The sequence below is a fragment of the Centropristis striata genome, chromosome 20 (assembly GCF_030273125.1).
Source record: "Centropristis striata isolate RG_2023a ecotype Rhode Island chromosome 20, C.striata_1.0, whole genome shotgun sequence".
In the NCBI taxonomy this organism is placed as follows: Eukaryota; Metazoa; Chordata; class Actinopteri; order Perciformes; family Serranidae; genus Centropristis; species Centropristis striata.
Window position 1 is genome coordinate 5,489,703 of NC_081536.1, and position 26,483 is coordinate 5,516,185.

Consider the following 26,483-nt stretch of genomic DNA (forward strand, 5'->3'; position numbering starts at 1 on the left):
CCATCACACTACCTTTTCTCACTATTTACTTCAAATAAGGCAAAGGAAGTACATTTCAAAAGTAAAAAAGTCATGTCTTGCTAACTGACGTATTACTAAGTTTAAATACATTGATATTCACTGTACCTTTTGTCAACATGACCTAATAGAGACACGATTTCTCACAGATATTTTGATTTTGAAATTTCTCTCTTTCTTATTTCTTCTGGCCAGATCTGGAGTCCAATTCTGTCCATTGTCTTTTTTAACCTCGGATATATTATGTGTTACTATGATAATCCGAATGATGGTGCTCTTGAATATCTTATTCATTTTATTAGTCTATATGATTTTTTTTAAATTCACAAACATTATTTTTTCCAAATCACTACCTTTACCCCTTAAACTGAATTCTCTAATAAATCACCCAATTTAATAAAATAATATATATATATATATATATATATATATATATATATATAATAAATAAAAAAGTTTTTATAAGCATTAAAAATTCTGGTACTTTTTTTAACCTGAAACCTATGATATATATATATATATATATATATATATATATATATATATATATATATATATATATGTATTTACATGTTGTTTTTTAAAATTGATTTTCTCTTGCATATTCTATATGCTTTCTGTATTTACTGCCCTATATTACAAGTTGACAAATTGTGAGACTGTTAGACTTTAATACATTTAAAAATACATATAATTTTAAAGGTTTTAAAGGTTGAAGAGAAAGTTTCAGAAATTTTAAATAACATGAAGGCAAAACCCAACAATGGCATTGTTTCATAAATATCATTGTATTTAGGTTCCCTACACGTGGGACATTTTGACTTGCCAAGCACAAGCAAGTCAATTAATAACTAACAACATTGAGAATTGCTGCCTTGCCCTTCTGCTGCTGCTGCTGCTACTATGAGAAGTCAAATATAGGCTAAGCCAGGGATGGACAACTGGAGGCCCAGGGGCTGCATACGGCCCTTACCCTCACTTGAAGTGGCCCTCAGTCCAACTACATGCATTTGAGCATGAAATCCTAAAAGTGCTGTGTAAAAATGCACAAAATTACTTATTGCAATTAATGTTGGTCTAATGTTCTTGTTCAGTTTTTTAATTTGCTTCAAATCTTTTGTATTCCTACTTATACTGTCATACATGCATTTGAGCATGAAATATGTTAAGTTACTGCACTGTTAACATATTTAAAATTGCAGTTTCATCATATCTGGGTGTGCACGGTCCTATATGTGGCCCTGGTGGTAGTGTCCATGAAAAATTGTGGCCCCCTCCAGCATTTAAATTGCCCATCCCTGGGCTAAGCTATCAAGAGTCTTAATCTGTTTTGGTTTACTATTCAGACTCAGGTTAACATTCAGAAAGCAAAGCAACATGTTATGTTCAGACTTTAAAGAAAAACAGGTGATGCCAAGCAAATACTAAAGTCAAATCACAAATATAAAAAGACTTACCTTGCTCATTCTTCAGCAATATGGCAGTTTAGAGGAAATGTAGCAAACATTATTTTTTATTTTAACAACTAAAATTAACAATAATTCTAATGAAAATAAATGTACCGGACTCCTCCAATCCAGTTGAATTTAAAAAAACCGGGCCATGAAGGTTTGAAACCCACTGTCTTCAACGTACAACCATGCTTACAAGGGTCATAGGGTTATGTTATGTTTGGACCATAACCATTACATATAAACTCAATTTCCCATAATGCTTCAATGCATTGTGTTTCCAGCGCGTCATGGCGCGTTCCTTCCGTTTCCGGTCTTCTCTCCAGCGCCAGCTGCGTGGTTTAGCGGCGTTAGCTAACTGAGCACACATCCTCGTTTTTCACTCCAGCTTCTTATGAGCTTAGAAAAATGACTACCCCCGCCGCATACCACGAAGAGGAGGATGTAAGTACATATTTTCTCTACCAGATATTTCAATTATTTAGAGACAATAACAATGACAGGTTTCGTAGCGGTAGCCGTTTAGCTAAGCTAGCTTCGTAGCTAGCTTAACTCCACCGGCACAACAGTAGCTTTTGATGAGCCAGCATGATGTTAATGGTTTTTGTAGCCTTGTTTATGTAGAGATTGTAACCATAACATCAGCGTCTATATAACGTAATGTAGTGTTGTAAGGTGGAGGATAATGTGTTTGGTTAAATTAGCGTTAATCTTAATAAAGACTGCCCGGGTGACAGATGCGCATCAGTACGTTAACTAATCTCACTTAGGGCTGGGCGATATGGCCCTAAAAGAATATCACGATATTGCAGGCTATTTTTGCAATGGCGATATTCTTCATGATATTAGGAAATACTTAAAAAGATAGAGAAAATATGATTTTTTTTAGTCTGTATAAATAAATAAAAATCTAACATGTAGTTTGAAGTGCAAATCTCAACACTTGCCAATTAATTTTTTTTTACTCTTGACTCTTGAGTATCAGCAATAATAAAAATAACCATTTAGGGGTTCTGGGGGCATATTTTAATGACATTTTGTAAAGGAGAATAAAGGTTCTTGTATATTTTATTTAAGGCATCTTATTTTGACAGTCTTCTTGTAAATTATGTGGTGGATTCTGGTAACACACTGCTCTTATTTTGAAAGCTGCATGTGTTTAGCGAGAGGGAGTAATAGTAGCTCTTTATGATGAAAACAACTTTAACCACTACATCAAGAAGTAGGAACGTTGCCAATATCATGATATATGATATATCTTTAACCATAAAAAAAACAAAACGATATTATCATGAACGATACGATATGACACACCCCTAATCTCACTGCTGTGTTTCTTTACAGTACGATCCGTACGCCTACCCAAATGACACCGAACTGCATACCGGTTAGTATACACACAAATGTGTATCTCTATTTATCTAAATGCATGAAAGCACCTCTCGGTGTATTGATGTTTCCTCCTCACTCTTGCAGGTGACCCTAAAGTGGACCTGGCCTATGAGAGGCAGTATGAGCAGCAGACCTATCACGTCATCCCAGAGGTGATCAAGAACTTCCTGCAGTATTTCCACAAAACCACTTCTGACTTAATCGACCAGAAGGTTTACGAGCTGCAGTCCAACCGTGTGTCCAGTGAGAGCATCGAGCAGAAGATCTATGAGATCCAGGATGTCTATGAGAACAGGTAAACTCGACTCATTGCGAGTAAACCTCTCCCCATGGTGATGATGTTGTTACCTGCTTTAACAGACACATTAAACACTTTGTCTGGGTGATGAGTTTCTCACCTTTTTCTGTTTTGTTCCTGTTCAGCTGGAATAAGTTGACTGACCGTTTCTTCAAGAACTCTCCCTGGCCAGAGGCTGAGGCCATCGCATCACTTGTTGGCAACGGTGAGTTTATTAGATTAAATTAGATTTTTATTTGTCATTGCACAGAAATACAATGAAATTCAATGCACTCAGGTACTGGACTCATATAAAAATAGCATAATAAATAGTAAATAACAAGATACATTCTTATCTCATCTCAATAAATAGTAAATAGAAAAGATACATTCTCATTCTCTCAGCACTTAGTATATTCATGTCATTCATTCACTGTACCATCAATTTAATTAAAACAATACTGTAATTATATAAATATATAAAGTGCAATCATCTGTCCTGTTTTTTCCTCTGCACAGACACCATCATTTTTCTTTGTACTAATTGTTCTTTCATTTATGAACTGGCTCTTAAAATGTATATGTCCACCATAGTAACTGATATTAGCTAATACTTGTACATTGTAGAAGCAGGTCAAAAGTCAAGATAAATATGTGGTTTTGAGTTTACAATTGAATTAAACGACCTTGTGTAATTCAGCAGTTGCAATGTTTCATGTCATTGTTTGCCTTTTATCTCCTACAGATGCTGTGTTCCTCATCCTTTATAAGGAACTGTACTACAGACACATTTATGCTAAAGTCAGCGTGAGTAACTGCTTTATATAAAAACTCCTCAACCTCTCTGTCGATGTGCTAACTCTTGTGTTTTTATTATTCTGTAAAAACTGAATACATTTAAGAGCAAAATTTGCCACACTATAATCATACTGCTTTATTTCAGATAATAAAAAACCCCACTGTGATTAAAAAATAATTCCAATTATTGCAGAGAAAAAGTTTTCCTTTAGAATTCAACAATTTTTATTTGCAAATCTCCAAATATTGTTTGCTGTTGTACTGAATCTTGTGTTACACTGAAAGATGTACCACATGTCTCTGTTGGACAGTCTCGATTGCAGTGACAGCTTGGCAACATCACTCCCGTGCTGTCTTCTCCATGGACTTCATACTCTGTCTCCCAGTGGATGTTGCCAAGCTGTCACATAGAGATGTGTCTTACATCTGTCACTGTTTGTTCTGTCCGTGAGCCTCACTTCAACAGTAAGCAAAGCTTTTCGATATGGGAACACAGGTTTTTAGTCAACAATCATACATTTTAGATTAAATTGATTTATTTTTCTTGAAAGAAAACAATGTTTGGTTGCAGTGTGGAAAGTTTTACTCTCACAACTATTCTGTTTGATTATAACAAAGACACAAAGCAACCCGAAACATGTCGAACAACCTACAAAATATGGGAAAACACCTCCTGTATTTGATTATAAATATCGTTCTCTTGGTCATCAGGGTGGACCAACTTTGGACCAGAGGTTTGAGTCCTACTACAACTACTGCAACCTCTTCAATTACATTCTCAGTAAGTTCCAGAATATTCCTTTTATTTTCCTCTCCCCTGTAGTTATCAGTGTGAAATAAAACCTAATAAAACAAGAGTCATGAGAGAGTTATGTGATTGGAACAGATGCTGATGGCCCCGCCCCCTTGGAGCTGCCAAACCAGTGGCTCTGGGACATCATCGATGAATTCATCTACCAGGTACGGTGCATTACATTCTTTTTTTAAATCTATCCTGAGTTAATAATACCTCACATGTTTCAACTTCTGTCTCGAAGCAAAAGGAACTTAGTTTTAAATTCTGTTAACACTCTTTCCTCACCAGTTCCAGTCCTTCAGTCAGTACCGCTGTAAGACGGCCAAAAAGTCAGAGGAGGAGATTGAATTCCTGAGGAACAACCCAAAGATCTGGAACGTCCACAGCGTCCTCAACGTTCTCCACTCCCTGGTGGACAAGAGCAACATTAACCGCCAGCTGGAGATCTACACCAGCGGAGGTAAAGATGAATGTTTTGGAGATATTTGTAGATGGCATTAGGTGGGGGTAAATACAGGAAACTGCTTTTAAACAAAAAAAGTAAAGACCTTGAAACTTGTTAAAGTTACCAAAATAACACACAGTTTAAATTCTCTGTAGATATATAGGCCTGTAAAACTGTAGTTTTAGCAGTTTGTTGCTTGTAGACTTCAGTGTATTCAGTTTGTGTTTATACGAGGCAGCTAACATGTTATTTGTTGGTGTGTTGCAGGAGACCCAGAGAGCGTGGCCGGAGAATATGGGCGTCACTCTCTCTACAAGATGTTGGGTTACTTCAGCTTGGTGGGACTCCTGAGGCTTCACTCTCTGCTGGGGGATTATTACCAGGCCATCAAAGTCCTGGAGAACATTGAGCTCAACAAGAAAGTAAGCTCCGCTGTCATAGGGAAAGATATAAAAAATCTTTCGTGCCACATGCCATCACACTGTACAATAACAAATAATAGTCTGGTTCATTACATACTGTCTATGCACTTTATGTGTTTTTTATTCACACTGTTCAGTGCACCTTATTTGTTTCATAGCACCAACATTTTTATACTGCATATTCATATTTATTCTGCACTGGAATTCTATTCTACTCCTTAATACATACTCCTTCTTTAGACACTTTATTTTTTATCATATTTTTATATTTTATTGCTTGAAGTATGCCTAGGTTGTTCTTTTTATTTAATTGTGTTGTCATTGTCTCTGTGTGTAATGCTGCTGCTACACTGTAATTTCCCAGCTTGGGATAAATAAAGTATATCTATCTATCTATCTGAAGATACCACTGAGTATGCCAAGCCATCTCTATTTTTAAATATTTCTAAGTTTGTTGACTGATATTTACTTGTTTTTTTGCCGCATCTTGTATTTTATTCTCTCATCCACACCCCTGTATCTTATGTTGTTTCCTGTCTTTCAGAGTATGTATTCCCGTGTGCCCGAGTGCCAGATCACTACATATTACTATGTGGGTTTTGCCTACTTGATGATGAGGCGCTACCAGGATGCCATTCGAGTCTTTGCCAACATCCTGCTGTACATCCAGAGGACGAGAAACATGTTCCAGAGGTCAACGTATAAATATGAGATGGTCAGTCAGAGCAGTGCTTCTTACGCAACTGTTTTAGGTTTAGTTATGGATTCTTCCACCCGTTCTGAGAAATTAAAACTGAAATGAAGAGCTAATATCAGCCATTTTCATTCATGCATTCTCTGAAATGATCATACAGTGTTATAATGTAGACGTATGTTAATACTTGTATAATATGGTTTTAGGTCAACAAACAAAACGAGCAGATGCACGGCCTGCTGGCCATCGCTCTCACCATGTACCCGATGCGGATCGACGAGAGCATCCACACCCAGCTGAGGGAGAAGTACGGAGACAAGATGCTGCGAATGCAGAAAGGGTAAGAAAAGCTCATCACACTAGGCCACCTAAACCTCTCTTAGGGACCACAATGGAAATAAGCCTTAGGGCTTTATTGTGTCATCCCTGACTATTTTGTATCTATTTATATTACGTATGACACAGGTTGCTGTTTCATATTTTTTATATCAAATAAAATCAATCAATCAATCAATCAATTAAGTTGTTGGAAATTTGGTGTTGATATGTATTTCTATGGTGCCCAACAGTAGCAGTGTCTTAAATAACACAAATGTTTCTTTTCCATGTCAGAGACCTGCAGGTGTTTGAGGAGCTGTTCAGCTTCGCCTGTCCCAAGTTCCTGTCACCTGTGGTGCCGAACTACGACAACGTCCACCCCAACTACCACAAAGAGCCTTTCCAGCAGCAGCTGAAGGTCTTTGCTGAGGAGGTGCAGCAGCAGGCCCAGCTCTCCACCATTCGCAGGTAGGCCATAACAACTTTCAGTGTGTGGCATAGTTTGAGAGGCCCTGTGGAGTTTTCTTTCTAAAAAATGTTTTAATGTTTGGTTTCCATCAAGTATTTTAAATCCAGCATTGTTTACATTCATGTGTGAATACTATTTAGTGTACCAGAAAAATATATAATAGACCCCAATACGTGGAAGACAAATGCAGTATGCCAAAAATACCAAAATGTCCAACTGCCATCTGGTCACATTTACTGTATGCAGGCCAGCAGGCTTTTCTAGCTGTTCTGGGCCACAATCCTCTTCACAGCATACATAACCAAGAGGTTCAACATTTCAGGAGCAATATTATGATGTGGAGTGTCCCAATTATATACAGACTGCATGTAACAGTCTTTAATTTGTATAGTATGTAAAATGTATAAGTGTGCATAAAGTATTTGGAACGTATCTAAAGTTAACTACCAGTCATCTTTCTGGCACATTGTGGCAATTATTGGCGTGTTTCTGCAACCTGTTGATAAATGGAATAGTATGACAACACTGGTAGGGCTGATTCACCAACCTGTGTGCAGGAGATTAATACACTAGGGAACTATTGATCAGATAGATGGCTTTATATAGCTAGTAGAGGTCCAAAATAAAACATCTGCCCTTTACATTGTCTTTAGAAACCCTTTAACTCAGTTGCAGGTTGTCTATACATGTCATCTAAGTCACTATGTGTCCTTGCAGCTTCCTGAAGCTGTACACCACCATGCCAGTCGCCAAGCTAGCAGGATTCTTGGACATGACTGAGCAGGACTTCCGTATCCAGCTGCTCGTCTTCAAACACAAGATGAAGAACCTGGTGTGGACCAGCGGCATCTCGGCTCTGGATGGAGAGTTTCAGTCTGCCTCTGAGGTCGACTTTTACATTGACAAGGTGTGTAAAGTGATGACTTGACTTCTCTACATCGTAAATACAGTGTGAACTATGTCACAGGGGTGATTGGACCATCTGCCTGTTATTCACAGCAGGTCTAGATAAATATGCACAAGCCCTTATGAAATCCTACTCAAGCTGTATATAGAATAGTAAATATGTTTTTTTTGAGGTGATACAAGTAGCTCTGTATGTTTAATGAGTTTTTTTCTCCGTCACACTTCCACAGGACATGATCCACATTGCCGACACTAAAGTTGCTCGTCGGTACGGAGACTTTTTCATCAGACAGATCCACAAGTTTGAGGAGGTGAGTACTGATCCACCATGCCTCTGGCAAGGGATGGAAATGTGCAGGATTATGGAGAAAATATTTTTTTTGCGAAGGACATTCCATTCAAAAGAGGAATGCTGATAGTTATATTTTCTGTCAAAGACTGAAAAATATCCCTCCTTGTTCCTTCAGTTGAATAAGACGCTGAAGAAGATGCCAACCACCGGGACCTCTACGACATCAGCGAGCGCTGCAGCCCGAGCAGTCTGACCAGCAGCAGCCAAGAAGACTTCTAGCCCCTCAATCTTTCTGACAACTATTGATTAAAATTTTTCTATGTAACCTGGAAACAATAAACGAATGGAGTGATGTGCTAGAACAATTTCTCTTTTTTGTTCCCTGTCAAGTGTTTACCCTTAATGACCACTAGATGGCAGTATTTACCAATCTGTGACACTGGGTCAGATACTGAATCACATGTAGTTAAGGCACACCGCCTACATTATTATTGGAGATTTGTCAGTTTAAATTATACTTTTCAGTACAACAAATTTCAACCTTGAGACCTGAGGACAAAAAACTTGGACCCTGAGAAACCTGAATGATTCATACTAAGATTTGTTTTTTAATATCCTGCTTGAGCTCATCCTGCTGCACCAGTAATCTTGTTATTACTGGCTGCTCTCCCATCATCCCACTGACTGAGGTCGAAGGCCGTTGCATATTTCTTTTATTATCACAGATCATCCAACATTTCCCAACACAGATCTCAGGACTGGTGACAATAATGACAAAGAAATAAAAACTTACAAAATGGGAATATAAAAAATTAATCTTAAAAACACACCACTCATCAGTAACAGCATCAGTTGTCATATAAAGGAAAACAGAACGACATGTCACCATAGCACAATATACACATACTCCAAACATCCAAAATTATTCCCTACCTATTTTGGTAAGCCAGCATTTTTCTTCAAAAATATTTTAATTCCATCACATTTTCTATAAAATAAAAAAATAAAGCAAACATTGCTCATTTTGAGCATGACTCTTTTAGTCCCTCAGGTGGCAGTGTAAAGTCTCTGGGCACAATGCCATCTTTATGTCTAGAAAAATGGATTATTTATACTTTTTTAAATTCCATCTATAAGTCCTTTCCAATGTTTTCTTTATCTGCCTTTAATATCAAATTTATCATAAAAGATTCAAAGTTTATTTTTTTTTCTTCAGCCTCGGACAAGTTGGATCCTGCTTCTGCCATCTTCATCATGTGGGAATCTTTCAGTTATTAGTGAAGAGTCTCCTTAAAGATGATGAGCTGGACCAGTGTTGAAATATTCGCTGCTGTCCTGCAGACTGGACTGTTTTGTCTTTTTGCCATTGATCCAAGAAAGCACTTCTATCAAACTACTACAGTATTTTAACACCTGCACAATGGCAAAGCCCCCTCTGGATCTTGTTGTGAAAACTCCACTCTGAGCATCACTTGGGGAAGTATTTGAAGTGCTCTTCATTAAATGTCCATCTATAATTTCCCAACAACAAAATGTATCTAATATCTGAGAGAGAAAAATCTTCCCTCCTTCAACACTGATTGCATCGTCTTGCAAAAAGAAAAAATATCAGAGCGTGATAAGAAATTGCGTCATTTTCTCCGTGTCCCATTGATGGCCATCCGCTGGTCTGAGTGTGTGTGGCTTCATCATTTTTTTGAGTGTGTGTATTTGTGTTTGTGTGAGTGTATGCAGTCCAGGTATGACTTCAAAAGGATAAGTGAGAATGAGGCACCTTTTGACGATTATATGGTCAATAAGCTTCTCCCACAGGGAGGCTTAGTCTCTCTTTTCCACTCAGCTCTTGGGGTGAAAGTCGATGACCCCGGTTTGTTTTGATGCCCTTTAATGATTTTCCATTTCCTAAAAGTCATTTGAATGAACCGTCTCTTGAAGGACCGAACATCGGAGCACCTTCAACACAAGACCGACTCAAACCAACCCAATGGTGAGTAAGTCCTCTGCAGGCTGTCTCACTGATGCACTGAGGTTGGCTGATGAGGTTCCCTAGACTACACACACTCCTCCTCCAGTCCTCCCCCACCATGTCAGGGTGGCGGCGTGGAGGCACAAGGACACACACGAGTCATGGTTGCGCTCAGACCAGCGAGGCCTCGGCTAGTCATAACTCTGTGATCTCCAGGGGACTCTCCGACAGGGTGTCCCCGTCCTTGTGGCGGTGCATTGGGGTGGACTTGGCTGACTCCGTGCGAGCGTTGCGCTCGGAATAAAGCCCCCCGTCGGCGTTCAGCGCCTCCAGAGAACGTGCCAGGGCCCGCTGGTCGTCCTCTGGCAGGCTGTTGAGGTCAGAGGTCAGGAGGGTCCCCGTGCTGCCGTGGACCACGTGCACACCTTCGGGACCCTTCAACTCCACAGGAAGCTTGTGCTTGAAGCGCAGTGTGCCGCGACCTCCACCCATGCCCAGGCGCTCATCTTCATCGTCGTCCAGATCACTCTGGATCAGCTGTTGATGGAGGAGAGGAGAGAATAAACCTTGAGATTCACATTGTTTATACAATTCATCAGATTGACAACAATATGGCAGATTTAAGGAGGAGCTGGAGAGAGGAAAACCTGGTAGGAAAACTTTGAGGGGAGAAATCACAAAGTGTAGTGAGATGACAGAACAGCAGAGAGAAAGCAACATGTTTCATGTCAGACTTGGGTTAAATAATTGCATGTGCATGAAGTTTTCTTGGAAGATGCACAGGTAAATATCAGTAAATTAAGATACTGAAGTGTCAATGCTCCGTTTCCAGTGATTGTCTGAACTTTCTTGCAATTCTTGTGTGGTAAACTCTCACGTCAGCTGAACTTTTTTGAAAAGTGCAAACTCTATTTGACCCAAAGTCTGACTCAAGGTAGCAGAGATAGCAGAAGATGTGAGTAGGTGCCCAGTCAGCAGTGAACGTCAGAATGAGAAATCAAAGGAAAGCTAGATCTCTCTCCGCCAGTGTCAGACAGGAGCAGCACAGCAGCAGCAGCTAGACCATCAGTTGTTTCTAGCCCACCTCAGTGACTGAAGACTGATCCCCCTGGCTGGTGGACACTGTGACGAGTCGTGCTGCAAAGAGCTTTTTCAGCCTCAGGTAGTCCTCCAGGACCACATTGAGCAGGGAACCCTGACAGGATGGCAGTTAGGATCAAATAGAGTCTATAACATCGTTCTCCTCACTGTTACAGTTATCAGACATGACAATCCACAGCAGGCTTTGAGTCCTTGGGCTCTCTCTCTTTGTTTTCTTCTCAGGACACACTGGAGGAGGTCCTAGGTCCCGTCCTCTGACCTTGTCCCCCAATGCGTTTGTGAAGTATGGAAGGAGAGAGTACATGACCTACAAAAATGTATGTGTGTGTCTCCCTGGATACCTGACACACGTGTCTTACCTTAATAGGCCCCTCCCTCATGATCTGGCCCAGTTTAGCAATGTTGTCGTACTCCTGAATGGCTGCCCTCAAGTAACGATCGTCCTCAGGCTTCGCTTGAGGCTCACGACCAAATGTGCCCTGTGGGGATGACACAGACACACATTTACTTGAATACAGTCAGCTGTGAAATGGGGTTACCTCGAAAGACCATGCCTGGGTAAAAAAACCTCAAACTTGTGTAATCCTGAGAAAAGATGACTTTGATCTCTACCCTCGTGGCATTAAAGCCTGGAGCAAAATATAATCTCGTAGACTCCTCAGGGTATTGTTGTGAAATATAAATGAACTCAGACTAATGTTGGTACTGACGTGAGTGCGTGCGGGGCTGTTCCACAGGTCAGTTATCTCACTCAGGTTCTCAGGCAGGTCGTCTTCATGGTCAGCCTGAGCAGCCAGCTCCAGGTTACGACAGAACGGGTCCAGCCACACTGGATTAGCCCTGCAGAGGCAAACAGCATCACGCACATCATCTCTAACATGCAAAAGAAGTATGAAAATAACTCAAATTTAATTTTGATCTTGAGCTACTGTTGGAAAGTGTTATGAGGCTTAGATCAGACTAAATCTGAAGCTACCACGACCCGGCCGCAGATTGTTTGATTAATTCTTACAACAACCGAAATTTAAAAAAAAAAGACGTATTGTTAATGTATTATTGTTTTTAAACACACCAAAAGCTACAGATTAAAATTCTACGAGGCTGTGGCCAGAAATAATTATCTCGTATGGCAACCATTTTTAACAAAGAGATGGACTCCAATGATACTCTATTATTTTGTACTACTGACCAATATATATTATATATAGTTTACTTATTTATTTGTAACTTTTACTTATTTATTTATTGTTTGTATGTATGTTTAATCATTTCTCCCTTCTGTTTATTGTGATTTTTGGCACATTAAAATTGAATTTATTTATATGTAAATCGGTAATAAGTAAACAAGTAATCATTTTCTTAATGATGATTTTGGTTATTATCAAGAAAACCATGGGAAATGGCTAGATAGCAGCTCTTGAATGAAACTCTTATGAGCTATTTTTGTTATCATTTGTCCCAACAAATGTACCTTTAGTTATACCAGGCATTAAAATGAATTTAAGAAAACAATGGTGTATTCTTTTTTTCTATGACTGTATATCGAAAACTACAGTTACTATAGTATGTAAAAACAACACAAAGTGACATTTGGTGTGAATTGCTTTTCAGTAACATGGGACAAAGAGTAGGGAAAATGAAGCTCACCCCTCAAAAGAGTACTTGTTGGTGTTGGGCATGTCCAGGATGTCCATTAGACCCTGGTTCCCTAGATGGTAGAGGACAGATAATTTAAGAAAAACAGGCTTGCTGCAGTAAAGTGACATGTTGCACTCTACAAAATAAAAAAGCCACATCCTGAGTTTAAAAGCTGTTGGGACGTCCCCGTTACTGAGCTGCTTCTTACCTGTGGATCCAGCGACGATGGCTTTCAGCTTCCTCTGGTGTCTGCAACACATAAAGAGTCATGAGAAGGTAAACATGTTGATGTCTCTGCTCAGACTGACGGCATGAAAACATGGACCATGACTGAGCAGATTTCAGATGAGTCAAGATTCAAAATAAATCTAGATTGCTGAAGGGTTCTTACACTCTGCGATAATGCCAGTTCATCGTGGCAAACAAAATCCCTGCCAAGCACAGCAGCACCGCCAAGATGATGATGACGAGCTGTTAAAAAAAAGAGGAAAAAATAAAGTTTTAAAGCATCAAAACATCTGATACAGCCTGGGGGTTTTTCTGCAGGTCCCGGCCTCACACACCTGTAGAGTGGTGATGTCATCAGGCAGTTTGTCGCTGACGGCAGGCTGAACGTCCACAGTGTTGAATTTCCTGAACAGGCTTCTCAGCTGCTCCTTGTTCTCATCTATCATCTGAATTACCCTGCAAAACATTCAAATCACGTCAGAACACAAAGCTTACACCTCCACTCACTAACATGACAGTTCACTATGGAGTTTATGTTTACCTCTCCACATCCAGGATGGTGTTGGTCTGGTTGTTGACGACGTGGATGAGCATGTCTGTCTGAGCATAATTGACCCGGCCCTTCTTATCCACATGGAACTGCATAAAAGGAAAATGAGACAAAGATGTAAAAAAATATCCATACAACACACAAAAGAACAGTTACATTAGGCCTTCTGTATTTTTTTCCTATTTTATATATCTCATATACTACTTATTCTATATTGTGTATATATCTGCATATATTTAAACAAATGTATTCATTGGTGTTCATACTACTACTACATGCAACAACTTATTTAACCTACTTGCAATGCAAAGTACTTTCAGACAAACAAACACAAAATACATATATAAATGCCAAATAGCAAAAATGTATGCATATAATGTGTATAGAATGTATGTATATGTCTTATTTTTTATATTCTTATTCTATTTCTTATTAAATAATACCTCACCTGTATGTCATCTAAGTTGACAATGGCTCCTGTAATGTTGGACAGCAGGTTTACGAAGTCTTCCTGGTTTTCGCGGACCAGATCAGGGATCTCGTTGAAGACTATCTTGACCCTCTGGTCGTCTCGGAGGATGTAGATATTCACGTTGGTGGTTGTACTGTGTCCAGCATAGTCGCACGCCAAAATCTCCAGCTGAAAGTAGCCTGGGTTGTAGGCTGTGAAGAGGTCGTATGTTCGGATCATGCCATCTGTCAAACCTGTGGCAAAGGTGGGATGGAATGTTGTTTAGAAATAAGAAATAATGTTCTATATTTTTCTTGACAATGACAATCTTCAACGTTGACAATGCGCACACCAGGTTGCAAAAAAACAATGCCAATGAGAACACTGTAATCGCGAGGAAAAATAACTTGCATAAAGGCTACTTTCTCACAGGAGTTTTTCTTTATTTTACTGTTGAAATCATGGCTGATATTATAACAAGTCAGGGATATGCAAGTATAAAAATGTATATGTAAATACAGAAGTACAGAAGAAGTATATTTATGAAAAGGAGGTGCAGCCCACCTCACATTACAACATGATCAAAACAAATTACAACTCTTCCTTTGATTAAAATTTCTTTGTGTATTGAAGTCGACTTCTATTCAACATTCCTTCTGCAACTGGCGCGCGTACAAACAACAATTACTTTATCGTACTAATAAATATCGCCTGTGTATCCAAAGTCTGATAAATATTTTTCCTCTGTATTATAAAGCTGCATTTTTGTCCAAAACCAGGCAGAAAGTACTGCGACTGTAATGTTAGTTTTGGGCATCCCCTTTGGGGATTTGGTGTCCATGACAAAATTTTGTCATGTGTATAAATTACCTTTAGCAAGGTTCTTTTTGGTTTATTTGTATTATATAGCTTGTTTTTCATGTTTGTATATTTTTATAGGTGTTTTACAATGCTGTGATGCTTTTATTTTGAAAAGGTACCATCCAGGGTGAAACGGGTAAGTGGACACGAAATAAGTGGAGCGGTGAAATGAAAAACGAACGGTAAATAATAACGAATGCTTCATAATCCAAAAATTCATATAAAGTATCTAAAAGCTTCTACGGTGCCTGGCTGACAGGGACACAAGGTTTGTTGGAGTTTATTTTCTTCTGTTATGTACATTAGTGGATATTTTTGTAATTATTATAATTTTAAAAAAGTGCTAATGCTATTGTTTGCTATTTTCGCATGTGAATTAACAAGGTGGAGCTGTGGTTTGAATAAATCTTGTGAAACATCAGTTAAAGAGTCAATCATCATTCAGCCAGGGGTGCTACTGTGTGTATTTCATGTTTCTGAATACTACTTACTTTTAGACCTTGTTATAAGAGATGAAACTATCCAAATTAAACACAACAACTGGGCAGTATTGAACTAAACAGGCAATGTCCCTCGATTGAGTATTCATGTTAATTGTACACGATGAAGCTCACCGATGGTGAAGATGCTGCCAACGTCCTCACTCCCATTGTTCTGTGACTGGAAGTAGCGGATTGTGACAATATGGTATTGAACCAAGCTGTTGTTGCCGATGTCATTGTCTATAGCCACGACCCTGATCAGCTCTGAGCCCACTTTGGCGTTGGCTGCAACTCCTGAAACACCGAAGAAGAGGGGGCGGTTATGGTGGTTTTACACAGACCATCATTCACATACTACCAGAAACACAGCTTACCTGCAGTGTACTCGGCCTTAGTGAAGCGTGGTTTCTGGTCATTGATGTCTTCCAGTTCAATGCGGACTTCCAGCAGGCTGGGGTCACGAGCAGGGTCCAGGGCTTTGGCCCGTGCTGCCCTCTGACCCCTGGGAGGAGTCCAGCTCCTGTTGCTGGAAGCCTTGATGATGATGGAGTAGACCGGGATCTCCTCCCGGTCCAGATCTTTATGCAACTTCAGCTCTCCATCTAGACTCAAGCCAAAGTTTCCATCACTGTTTCCCCCTGCAGGAAGACACGGAAAGAATATGTGTTCAGTCACCTGAAGCACTACAGGAATGAGCTTTAAACAGAATAGAAAGACTGATGCATCCATACAACTGTCCTCATTATTCTCCTGCTTTTGAAGTAAGAGGACTTTCATCTGACCACACAATGGGTACAAAAGAAACTCCTTATCCTCTGAGCTTCACCTCCAGGACTTTACTTTGGGTTAACATGAATAATTTCACTCAAAGGGAAATACTTTGCATTCCTTATCACCTGCAATGAAGTAGTAGACGATGGCATTGGAGCCCTCGTCTGCATCCACAGCTCTGGTTACGTTCCCCACCACAGTACCTGGAGGGGAGTGCTCAGGCACTGTCAGCTTCTGGTAAGGCAAGCTGCCACGCTGAGACACACACACACACATACAGACCAAGAGAAAACATCACCAACAGTTTAATAGCAGCCCTTATGTGCAGATGTTCAGATAACCACATGAGGACGTATTGGAGAGCTTCTTACTCACCGGTGGTTTAAGGAAGACGGGTTCATTGTCGTCAATGTCCAACAGCGCCACCTGCAGAGGCTGTGTGGTCTCGTAAGGCACTGGCTGGCCCATGTCTCGGGCCACAATGATAAGCTGGGAGAGTCGTTTGCACTCAGTTAGGACCACACATAAAGAAAACTGAATTCGGTACGCATACTGCACACACACAGTATACTCACGCTGTGGAGGGCCTGTTTCTCCCGGTCCAGTTTCACCGTAGTTGTGATGACTCCAGACATGGAGTCGATGTGGAAGTTTTCCCAGTCTCTGTTACCTGCTCCGGTCTGCAGGAAGCCATAGCGGACCTCTCCGTTCATCCCCTCATCAGAGTCTGTTGCATGCACTTCGTACACCGGCAGGCCTGGGGGCTGCTCCTACATAGAGGGCAGGCACTGTCAATCTATGTTTCTCTGTGTGTCTTAAAGTTCTGCTGGAACAGAAAGCTTTACAGATTTACACACGGTTTCTACAGTATAGGAGATTTTGCCACACAGCGTTCTGTCATAGCAGAAAATAGAGCCGTATTATCACCAATAGTATTTAGCTGTGCTTGTGTCCTCCTGATGAAGATAATATTAATCAAATTTCTCTGCTTTCCTCTCCACTAGCTCCTGAGGGAAACATCTGGCTCTTTAGCACCTAAATGATCCGCTATGTTCACCAGCTAATCACTAACTTTGTCTGTCTGCTGTTTGGTGCTGAACTAAACAGCTGTGAAATTCAAACTACAACTTTGTCGGGGATTGTTTTTGGTGTCAAATTTGTTGCAATCAGTTCCACATAGTGAGTCAGATGTTATACAGATTGTGAATTTTAGTGGAAGAAAGCAAAAACAAGCAGATCGGTACAGTTCAGTTATCGGGAGAAAAACCTGACCATGCATTAACTGCCTGCTAATTGTTTGTTTTTACCACAAATAAAAATGCTATAACTGCAGATACCTCTGAGATATGAATGATTGTTCCATTGGCAGGTCTGACAAACACTGGTCTGTTGTCATTGACGTCTATGACCGTAATGATCAGGTCTGCGGTGCCCCACAGGGGAGGACGCCCCTGGTCTGTCGCCACCACAGTCAGGTTGAAACGTTCAGAAGACTGAAGCAGGCGGCGAGAACGTACCAGCCCTGTGTTGGGGTCCAGGGAGAACGCATCTGAAAAGAAAGAGAAAGATCAGGGACTTTGTACAGAAATGGATTGTTGGATTGTTTGAGCAACATTCTTTTAATGTCAATAATAAGACCAACAGAGGAGTTTTTATTCATACCTGAATGAGCTCCCAGCATGCTGTAGAGTACGGCTCCATTTTCTCCTTCATCCAGGTCAGTAGCTTTCACTGTGATCACAGACGTTCCACTGGGCTCGTTCTCAAACACGCTGGTGTTGAACACTCGCTCCGTAAAGCGTGGACGATAATCGTTAACATCGAGAACTGTCACCAGGACCTAAACATGCACATGACAGGCAGAGGAAGATTCAAACAGAATATTCCTGAATATTCTATAAAAGCCTGACCAAAACATCTACATGTTTTTAGCTCATCACATGTTGTGAACAGTGAATATGTCCACCAGTAAAAAACAACATTTTGATACCGAGTTGCAAAGGATATGTTTGACTTAATTTAGAAACACTGTCAACAAAAATACATATATTACATCTTCTACTAGAGAGCATTGACAGCTTTATTTTTTCTGCTCAGTTCATATCATAGTTACAATAATCAAATAGCCAAAGTTACAAATTCCTTAAATTCAAGGTTAATCCAAGGGATGTGTCACAATGAGCTATGTTAAAAAAAGCTTGTGTACTATTCTTAACTCTCAAATAACATATGTATCCGCCTCAAAATATATAATATTATTGGGCCCTAATTCATGTCTATTTGCATTTCGACATCCTGATTACGTATTCGCAAACTATACTTAATTCCACCTTTTACAGATGACAGATATTTCAATTGTGTGGATCAAAGTTTTTATTAGGGGTGTTGAAAATAATTGTATAATCAATGCATTGTTATCCAGATGTGGATGATTCTACATCGATGCAGTGACAGTCCATAATCGATAATCAGACAGATAATGTGGGTAATAGGCTAGGCCTATAATATTTATTTTGGTTCACAGAAATTTTGGTTATCAGGAATGTCCTTAGAGCAGTAGGAAGTAGTTTGAAGTTACAACTTGACTCAAAAAGCAGGCTATACATTTTGTAAAGACTTTAAATTATAAAAAGTGAACCCAAACTTATCAGACAAGTAGTATTTTGATGAAAAAGTAATCATGTGTTGTAATATAAAAAAATCAAGGATGTAACGCATCATGATGCATCAGGGAATCGTGGACTACATAATCGTAAGTGAATCGAATCGTGAGACCAGTGAAGATGCACAGCCCTAGCTTTTATGAAGATAAAGAGCCACATTCAGGCTTGCCATTTAGTAAATGTGTTACTGTAGGTGGTATTTTGGTGTATAACTAAATCAAAAAGTGTAGATTAGTATTGAGTTATTTAAACCCTAATCAACAAGATTTTTATGTGTCATTAGAAACAGTGATCTGTACCTGGACGGAGTTCTCTCGTCTGTTGTTGGAGCTGCCGCCAGGGTTGTCACGGGCAACAGCAGTTAGTGTGTAGTGATCCTTTGTCTCCCTGTCCAGAGGAGAAAGGATGTAGATCTCTCCCTGACACAGAGGAGAAGGAATGATTAGGAAGGAAGTACAGACTGAGTGGGAGTGGTGCTTGAATCAAGACATTTATTTGAGTATGTGACAGAAACGGAGCATGGAGGTCAAATATATGGATTGTCTTTATCTTTAGCTCGCTTTGTTTAAACTTTCATTTCCGGGCAGGATAACATTCAATGTAGGCTTAGGGAGAGGGGCGTAGCTGTGCTGGTTGATTGTGCTCATGTGTATATGTTAACTCACAGTGGATGGTTTGATGCCAAACTTGCCTTCCCCGTCTACCAGGCTGTACTCAATGACGGCGAAGAGGCCAGAGTCTGCATCTGTAGCGCTGACACGAACTATGGTGGTGCCAAGGTTCACGTTCTCAAACACGGGCTCCTGCAAACACAGAAGACGTACTTTATTAAACTCATTATTTTCCCTTCTGTAATGTTATTTTCCTGCAATGACAAGCCAAAATGTCTGCTCTGTCAGCTGTGATTGAGGTATTAAAAGCCACTTTTAATAGCATATCTCAAGTTACAGAAGTAGCCACTTAAAGGAACACTGAGTAGGATTTTCCTAAAAACAATAGATTTTCTTCAGAGACCCTGCCCTCTGTCCACATTTTCTCTTTTCATTTAATTTTGCTGTGTTTGGGACATTTCTGGTCGTTTCTTGGTCTCCGTCTGCAGCTGCCATTTCTCTGCCTCTTCTCCCTCGGAGCTCTGTTCCACGCTGGCTGACACTGTAATCGGTCGGCTCGAGAAGATCTGATAAATACTCCTGTCTGGGCACAAATACTATAGCCAAAACTAGCTAGGCTAAAGATTGCTTAACTTGCTGAACTCTTTTTTTAACATCATCTTTAATCCTGCTTTGGTTCTTAATGTGTTATTCCGTACCTGATAAGAGGGTTGTAGGAAGACGGGGTTGTTGTCATTCACATCCACTATGCGCAGATAAACTGGCAGCTCAGCTATCCTGGGTGGAGAGCCGTGGTCCTTGGCCCGAATAGTGAAATTCAGCCACTGCACCTGCTCGAAATCCACCGTCTGGTTGGCTACAATCTTACCTGAGACATTTGTAACACAGTGATAGTTAAAGTTCAGGAACATCTGGCTTACACTAATGTATAAAATGTTGTAGCCTGCAGCAGTTTGCTGAGGTGGGCGTACCAGTGGAAGGGTCCTCCAGTCTAACGTATCCCCCTCGGGGCAGGTGGAGCAGCTGGTAGATGACCTGGCCGTTGGGCCCTTTATCCGGGTCTACAGCAGACACTGACAGCAGCGTTGTACCTGGTTGAGCTCCTTCTAAAATCTTCTCTGTGAAGTTGGACACTCCGAAGGGCCGGAAACGAGGGGCGTTGTCATTTACGTCCAACACGTTTATGGTTAGTCTCGCTGTAGGTCATATAAGACAGACACAATGTGAAAATAACTAATTGAAAGTATGAAAATTAGGATAGTTTCCATGTTAGAAAATGGTCTTACCGTTGGGAACACTGCCTGACTTGTCTATAACCTCACTGGCATTGTCATGTACGGACACAATGATCTCAAATGTAGCTACCATCTCTCTGTTGAGCGGGTTGCGTACAAACACTGCACCTGAAAATTCACCAAAACACATCTCATTATTCTCCTACATGGATATCTATCAGCATCAGTCAAAAATTAGACTTTGCAGATCAAAAAACTCAATTTGTTTGAGATTATGTCTCACCAGTGTGTAAATCAATGCCAAAAGACTCCTGCAGGCCATCCACTGGGTTGTTCCCATCATCCTTTGCCTCCACTGAGATGATGTAATACTCCAGCCGAGGATGCAGGTCAGGGTCCTCGGCGGTCAGCGTGGCCACCACCACCCCCGGCGGTGTGGACTCATTGACGTTTATCATGGTGACATGATCGATAAAACGTGGCCGTGAGTCGTTTACATCATCCAGGATCACGGTCAGGGTGGCTGTGCCCGACATGGGGGGTGTGCCACGATCAGTTGCCATGACGACCAGGCGGTAGGACCCACGGTCTTCTCTATCGAGGGTGGTGTTGCCAACCAGGACCGCGCCAGAGAGTGAATCAACCACAAATCGGTCCTGAGCACCGCTCACCAGCCGGTACATCAGCCAGCCGTTGGAGCCAGAATCAGCGTCGGTGGCTGACAGCTGAGTGACCACCACACCTGGAAGAGACAAAGACACACACACACACACACACACACACATTTGTATTGTGCTGACCAGTGACAACTGAAAGCTGGTGAGTCCACTCATACACACAGATCCTTATGCACGAGCCAGTCTACACACCAGTGGGGCTGTTCTCAGGGAGCCGAACGCTGAAACTGGATGGACTGAAGACAGGAGGGTTGTCATTCTGGTCCAGGATGGTAACAGTAAGAGGGACACTGCTGTTTAAACCTCCTATGTCCTCCCCAACCAGGAACAGCTCTACCCGAGGCTCCTGAAACGCCTCGCGGTCCAACCTTGCTCCCTGACGCACGCGTATCACACCTGGAGGAATATACAGACACATTAATAATTGCATTTCAGTTTTCCAAATTTCTCTCTCTGTCCACTCGTTGAGGAGTTATAATGTTACCAGAATTGGCATCCACAGTAAAGAGGTCCACCCTGGCTCCCAGCAGACGGTACTTCACCACAGCATTGGGTCCAATGTCTTTATCCTCAGCAAGAACGGGCCCATTTAACACTGTTACAGTGCTAGCTAAAGGACGGGCAGAGGTACAGAGAGGGACAGGTGGAGAAGTAAAATGATCACAGTCAGGTTAGATTTTTTCTTCACTGAGTCAGCAAGCCTCCTGCTGCAAATTCAGTAAGTTTGACTTAGGAGTAGTCTCGGCAAATGCAAGCTTGGCTTTCTATCTCTGATAACATCAAAGGAAAAATGTAGCTGGCATCACTCTGTTAACTCTGATAATCAAGGAGACTAGGACTCATATTCTGCATCCAAATAATGTGATTTGCTGCTCTTGTGGCATGGCCACAAAGTGAACAGATCTATTGTTAATGAAAATTCTTCAGTCCTTCTATCTCACCGCAGACGATCAAGATTAAAAAAAAATTGTCACGGTATATAAGCCGTCTATAAACAAAGTCAGGAAGTGGGGGAGACAGTGTCACAGACAGTGTTTTGGCACAATGCACTGTGGTGCAGTTAGAGGTTGTAAAACAGACAAATGAGCTTGAGTGCTACCTGCTGCAGAGTTCTCTGTGATCTCAGCCCTGTAGCTGGTCCTGGTGAATATGGGCCTGTTGTCATTCTCATCCAGGATGGTGATCACCAAGAGGTCTGAATCCTGGTGGTGTGAGGGTGAGGAAACAAATATATGAGCAAATGATTGTGTGGTAAAAATGAGAATAAGAATGAGGGGAGAAATATAAGGCAAACTTCTGCAAAACACTGTTGTGGGCAGGTTGTGTGGTTGTTTTGTTGTGCACACATGATCAGACTGCCTCTACAGGTGGCTGACTGTTTTCAAAGCTTTGGGTTAGAACAGTCTCTCACCTCTGTTACAGAGGAAACCGTTGAAGCAGGACACATTGTTTTTCTTTTTTAATAGAAAAACCTTGCAACTGCAGTTGTTTTGTTTTGCTATTTTACTCGTTACTACATAGTGTGCAATTGTAATTATTAGCAAGATACAGGCCCTAGCCATAAACTTCAATAGTACTTAAAAACAAGGCAGGTTATTAATCTAAATCAAGAAACACATGCACAATGAAATCAACTTCCAGTGCAGAAAAATCTTAAAATCCTACAGTATTGCATACAGTATATTACAATGAGTACTCTGTTTTGCAGTAAGTCAAAGACAAACAACAATGTCACCTGGGCTGCACATAGGTTATTTACATTATGGTAAAAACTTCTAGGAAAATGAGATCTTTGAAACTAAATTGTTAAATTTTGTTGTGATTTTGCAGCTGCTATTGAGCCATGATTCCACGATTGCCTGCTGTTATGCTGAATCCCTCAAAAGCCGTCTGCCACTGACTGTTAACGTCAGTGGCTTTGTGATAGTTTCAGTGGCGTGACGTCTCTGTGAAACGTGCAGTATAGGTGCACAGGAGGTTGGGATTACCCTGCGAGCGATGCGGGGGTTCTCCGGGTTGTCTTTGACAGTGATGGTGAGTCTGTACTCTGCCACTCGCTCTCTGTCCAGCGGTCTGTTCACCTGCACCACACCTGTCTGACAGATACAAAGAGGAAGAGGCAAGCCATGTGCGTGTTTAGATATTCAGTCTTGATATGACAGGATGTTTTATTATATAACACCCGTGTACATCCTTGTACCGCTACAGTATATGTCCTTTCAACTTCTCTTTTCTAAAAGTAGTGTTTGTCTGTTAAATATTCATGTGCATGTTTCCAACATCTGCTGATCTGTAAGTATATCTGTGTACAGGTGTTTAATGCATGAAAGGGAGCTGGAACATCTGTCCATGTCAGAATAAACTCACAGCCTAATGTCGGATCAGATATTGGAGCTGCGAGTCACAAGACTCACACTTCCTCCACCATACTGCTCCACTTTTACCACATCAGTATGTCAATTTTACTGTTTCTATTTAGAAGGGGAACTTAACAGCAGGCTGCAATCAGTGTTTTGCATCTCTTTATCTCACCGTGTCATTGACGTAGAAAGCTCCGTCTCGGTTGCCAGCAGTGATGTTATAAGTGAGCAACGCGTTGCGTCCGCTGTCTGCATCTCGCGCTCGGACTCTGGCCACAGAGGTGTGTATGGTGGCGCCTTCACTCACGCTGGTGTTGAACGGCAGGTTCAGGAGCACTGGGTCGTTGTCGTTGATGTCTCGGACACGGACTCCCACCACCACCTGCAGAAAACACGGCAAGACAATGATAAAACTTGAGTCGGTTCACAATATCTTATTTCAAGATTGACAGGACCTGTCGCAAACATTTACTTGGGATTTTAAATTGTCTATTATGCTCATTTTGAGGGGTTTCTACTAGAACATGTTTACATAACTTAATGTTAAACAAACGCATACATTTTCTCCTACTGTCTGTCTAAATATCTAGCCCGGTTTGCTCTGATTGATCAGTGTTTCCGGGTCTTCTGCATCTGTACTCAGGCTACGTTCACACTGCAGGCCTTGAGACTCCAGTGTGAACTGATCATGGCCCTGAACTGACCCGCATGCGCAGAAGAGCAACATTTTTAACTTTACCTATAAGAATGGCGTCTCTTTTAAGAGGCAGGGCAACTTATGTGTGTGTGTCTATGGAGTGAGTGGACAAGCGAGCGGAGAAAGGAGTAAAGGTGGTCACTTATGCAGTAACTGTGCAGTGCAAGTCACATATATAAGATAATAAAGTATGCAGATTCACAAGAACAAGTTGAGCTTGTGTGTATTGCTTTCTGTTGTTAAAAGTGAAGGGGGTAAACCCTGGAGGAAACCTCAACTCCCCTGGGCTTTATGGCCACAGTCGGGGAGCTAGAGTGACGTAAAAGTCAGATTTGTGTTGTTTAGACTGTCAAAAAATCTGATCTGAGTCACATATGAGCAAAAATGTTGGATTTGGTTCACATTTGCCTGCAGTCTTAACGTAGCCTCAGTGTCTCTGCACTGTCATTGCAGCCGGGTAATGACTATAACGGCAATGTAGCAGCACTTTCTACCTATATATAGTTTTGTTGTGATATCACAACCCTACAACAGTGCTGATGGATCCTTTAGAGGCACAGTTTCTGAATACAGGGATTTCTTTTCTCTGGAGATTTTGATACTTTCACTGTATTAATTTAGCACCTAGACCTGCTTTGTAATAAAAAAAAAAGATGGAAATCTTAAAATGGGGCCTTTACATTTCACAGTAGGTACAGACCTAAGCTATTATTCCAGATACATTGTATATTTGACTATCATGATCATGGATAGAATAGAGTAGTATAGTTTGTGTGAGAATTACTTTTTTGTAGTATGTACGTCATCTGTTGAAACCTTCATTTGTTAATAGTTGAAGAGTTCAATAGTACTTCTCGTCCGTGGAAGTGAAATTACAAAGTAGAAGGGAAGCTTGCAAGATCCTGATTGTTCAAGAGGATATGGTGAGTGTGTGTTCCTGCTTGTGTATGTGTGTGTTTGTGTAATGAAGACCCACAGAGCTGTTGCGAGAGGGGGTGCCCAGGTCTCGGGCGGTGACAGTGATGTTATAGAAGGCTGTCGTCTCTCTGTCCAGCTCTACATCCTTCCTCACCCGAAGCTCACCCTCCACTGGAGAAACCATGAACTCATCTGACAGAGAGACAGACAGAGGCTCAGAGACACACAGTCAGGTTTTAATAGAACATCACTCTCTCAGCAGAACAATCTGGTACTTACTCTGGTGATCTCCGCCGGTGATGCTGTACTCCACTTTGCCGTTGAGCCCAGAGTCTTCATCGCTGGCTCTGAGGGTCCAGACCCGGGGTCCTGGCTGGCCCTCCGTCACCTCAAAGGGTCCCTCATAGGCTTTAGGGAAAGTGGGCGTCACATCGTTCACATCCAGGACATTAACCAGCACCTACAGAGGAAACAGAACCAGTTTTCGGTTATGAGAGAGGTCACTGTGAGAAACTAGTTCACAGTGATGTGGCTGAAATGCCCAACTACCACTGTAACAGAGCACATTTATGAAGAGAATAGAAAGGTCTCCACACTTAAATCGGACAATAAGTCAAACTTTTGGGTCTTGTGTCCTGAGATCTTGATGCAAATCTTAATTTCCACAAATGACGGGACTTTACTTTGCAGTGACAATGAAAAGGATGTTTACAAGTATGGATTCTGGTGTTTTTAATCAGGTTTATGCATTTTATTTAAAAAATATATATAAAGACTTTATTTTGAGAAATAAATTGATGGCAAAATTCTAAGGTTAGAGAAAATGTATTAAGGTTGCATCTGAGAATTATTCTTAATCCCTTTTTTTAAATAAATTAACTAATAAGTCATGATAGTCATACAATTATTTCAAAAAAAGGGTGTCTAAAAACAAGATAAAAAACACTAAATCTGAGGGAAAACATACTCAAAACTTGTTAAATTATCTGTCCATGC

The 26,483-nt window shown here is 40.9% G+C and overlaps 2 protein-coding genes across 2 annotated transcripts in view; one reads left to right on the forward strand and one right to left on the reverse strand.

The window, feature by feature from the left end:
• Window positions 1-1,763: 1,763 nt before the first annotated feature.
• On the forward strand, window positions 1,764-8,643 carry eif3s6ip (eukaryotic translation initiation factor 3, subunit 6 interacting protein). The gene is made up of 15 exons (XM_059359254.1): window positions 1,764-1,913; window positions 2,814-2,856; window positions 2,946-3,156; window positions 3,285-3,364; window positions 3,884-3,945; window positions 4,648-4,717; window positions 4,823-4,896; window positions 5,021-5,192; window positions 5,445-5,599; window positions 6,144-6,314; window positions 6,500-6,633; window positions 6,906-7,079; window positions 7,798-7,987; window positions 8,217-8,297; window positions 8,454-8,643. The coding sequence occupies exons 1-15, from the start codon at window positions 1,878-1,880 to the stop codon at window positions 8,529-8,531; spliced, it is 1,731 nt and encodes a 576-aa protein (XP_059215237.1). The 5' UTR covers window positions 1,764-1,877; the 3' UTR covers window positions 8,532-8,643.
• A 350-nt stretch (window positions 8,644-8,993) lies between these two features.
• The window catches only part of cdh23 (cadherin-related 23), a 196,156-nt gene continuing 178,666 nt past the window's right edge, over window positions 8,994-26,483 (reverse strand). Inside the window, exons 40-69 of the mRNA XM_059359157.1 lie at window positions 25,767-25,947; window positions 25,546-25,679; window positions 24,045-24,254; window positions 23,501-23,608; window positions 22,612-22,714; window positions 21,997-22,122; window positions 21,705-21,908; window positions 21,119-21,577; window positions 20,887-21,003; window positions 20,572-20,796; window positions 20,299-20,468; window positions 19,655-19,792; window positions 19,289-19,408; window positions 17,989-18,166; window positions 17,664-17,875; window positions 16,902-17,096; window positions 16,702-16,815; window positions 16,452-16,581; window positions 15,930-16,193; window positions 15,688-15,849; window positions 14,210-14,466; window positions 13,753-13,850; window positions 13,547-13,667; window positions 13,375-13,454; window positions 13,192-13,232; window positions 12,993-13,053; window positions 12,056-12,185; window positions 11,705-11,824; window positions 11,329-11,439; window positions 8,994-10,781 (exon numbers count right to left, since the gene is read on the reverse strand). Coding sequence (XP_059215140.1) covers window positions 10,440-10,781; window positions 11,329-11,439; window positions 11,705-11,824; window positions 12,056-12,185; window positions 12,993-13,053; window positions 13,192-13,232; window positions 13,375-13,454; window positions 13,547-13,667; window positions 13,753-13,850; window positions 14,210-14,466; window positions 15,688-15,849; window positions 15,930-16,193; window positions 16,452-16,581; window positions 16,702-16,815; window positions 16,902-17,096; window positions 17,664-17,875; window positions 17,989-18,166; window positions 19,289-19,408; window positions 19,655-19,792; window positions 20,299-20,468; window positions 20,572-20,796; window positions 20,887-21,003; window positions 21,119-21,577; window positions 21,705-21,908; window positions 21,997-22,122; window positions 22,612-22,714; window positions 23,501-23,608; window positions 24,045-24,254; window positions 25,546-25,679; window positions 25,767-25,947 — 4,911 coding nt within the window. The 3' untranslated portion in view covers window positions 8,994-10,439. The remainder of the gene's footprint in view (window positions 10,782-11,328; window positions 11,440-11,704; window positions 11,825-12,055; window positions 12,186-12,992; window positions 13,054-13,191; window positions 13,233-13,374; window positions 13,455-13,546; window positions 13,668-13,752; window positions 13,851-14,209; window positions 14,467-15,687; window positions 15,850-15,929; window positions 16,194-16,451; window positions 16,582-16,701; window positions 16,816-16,901; window positions 17,097-17,663; window positions 17,876-17,988; window positions 18,167-19,288; window positions 19,409-19,654; window positions 19,793-20,298; window positions 20,469-20,571; window positions 20,797-20,886; window positions 21,004-21,118; window positions 21,578-21,704; window positions 21,909-21,996; window positions 22,123-22,611; window positions 22,715-23,500; window positions 23,609-24,044; window positions 24,255-25,545; window positions 25,680-25,766; window positions 25,948-26,483) is intronic.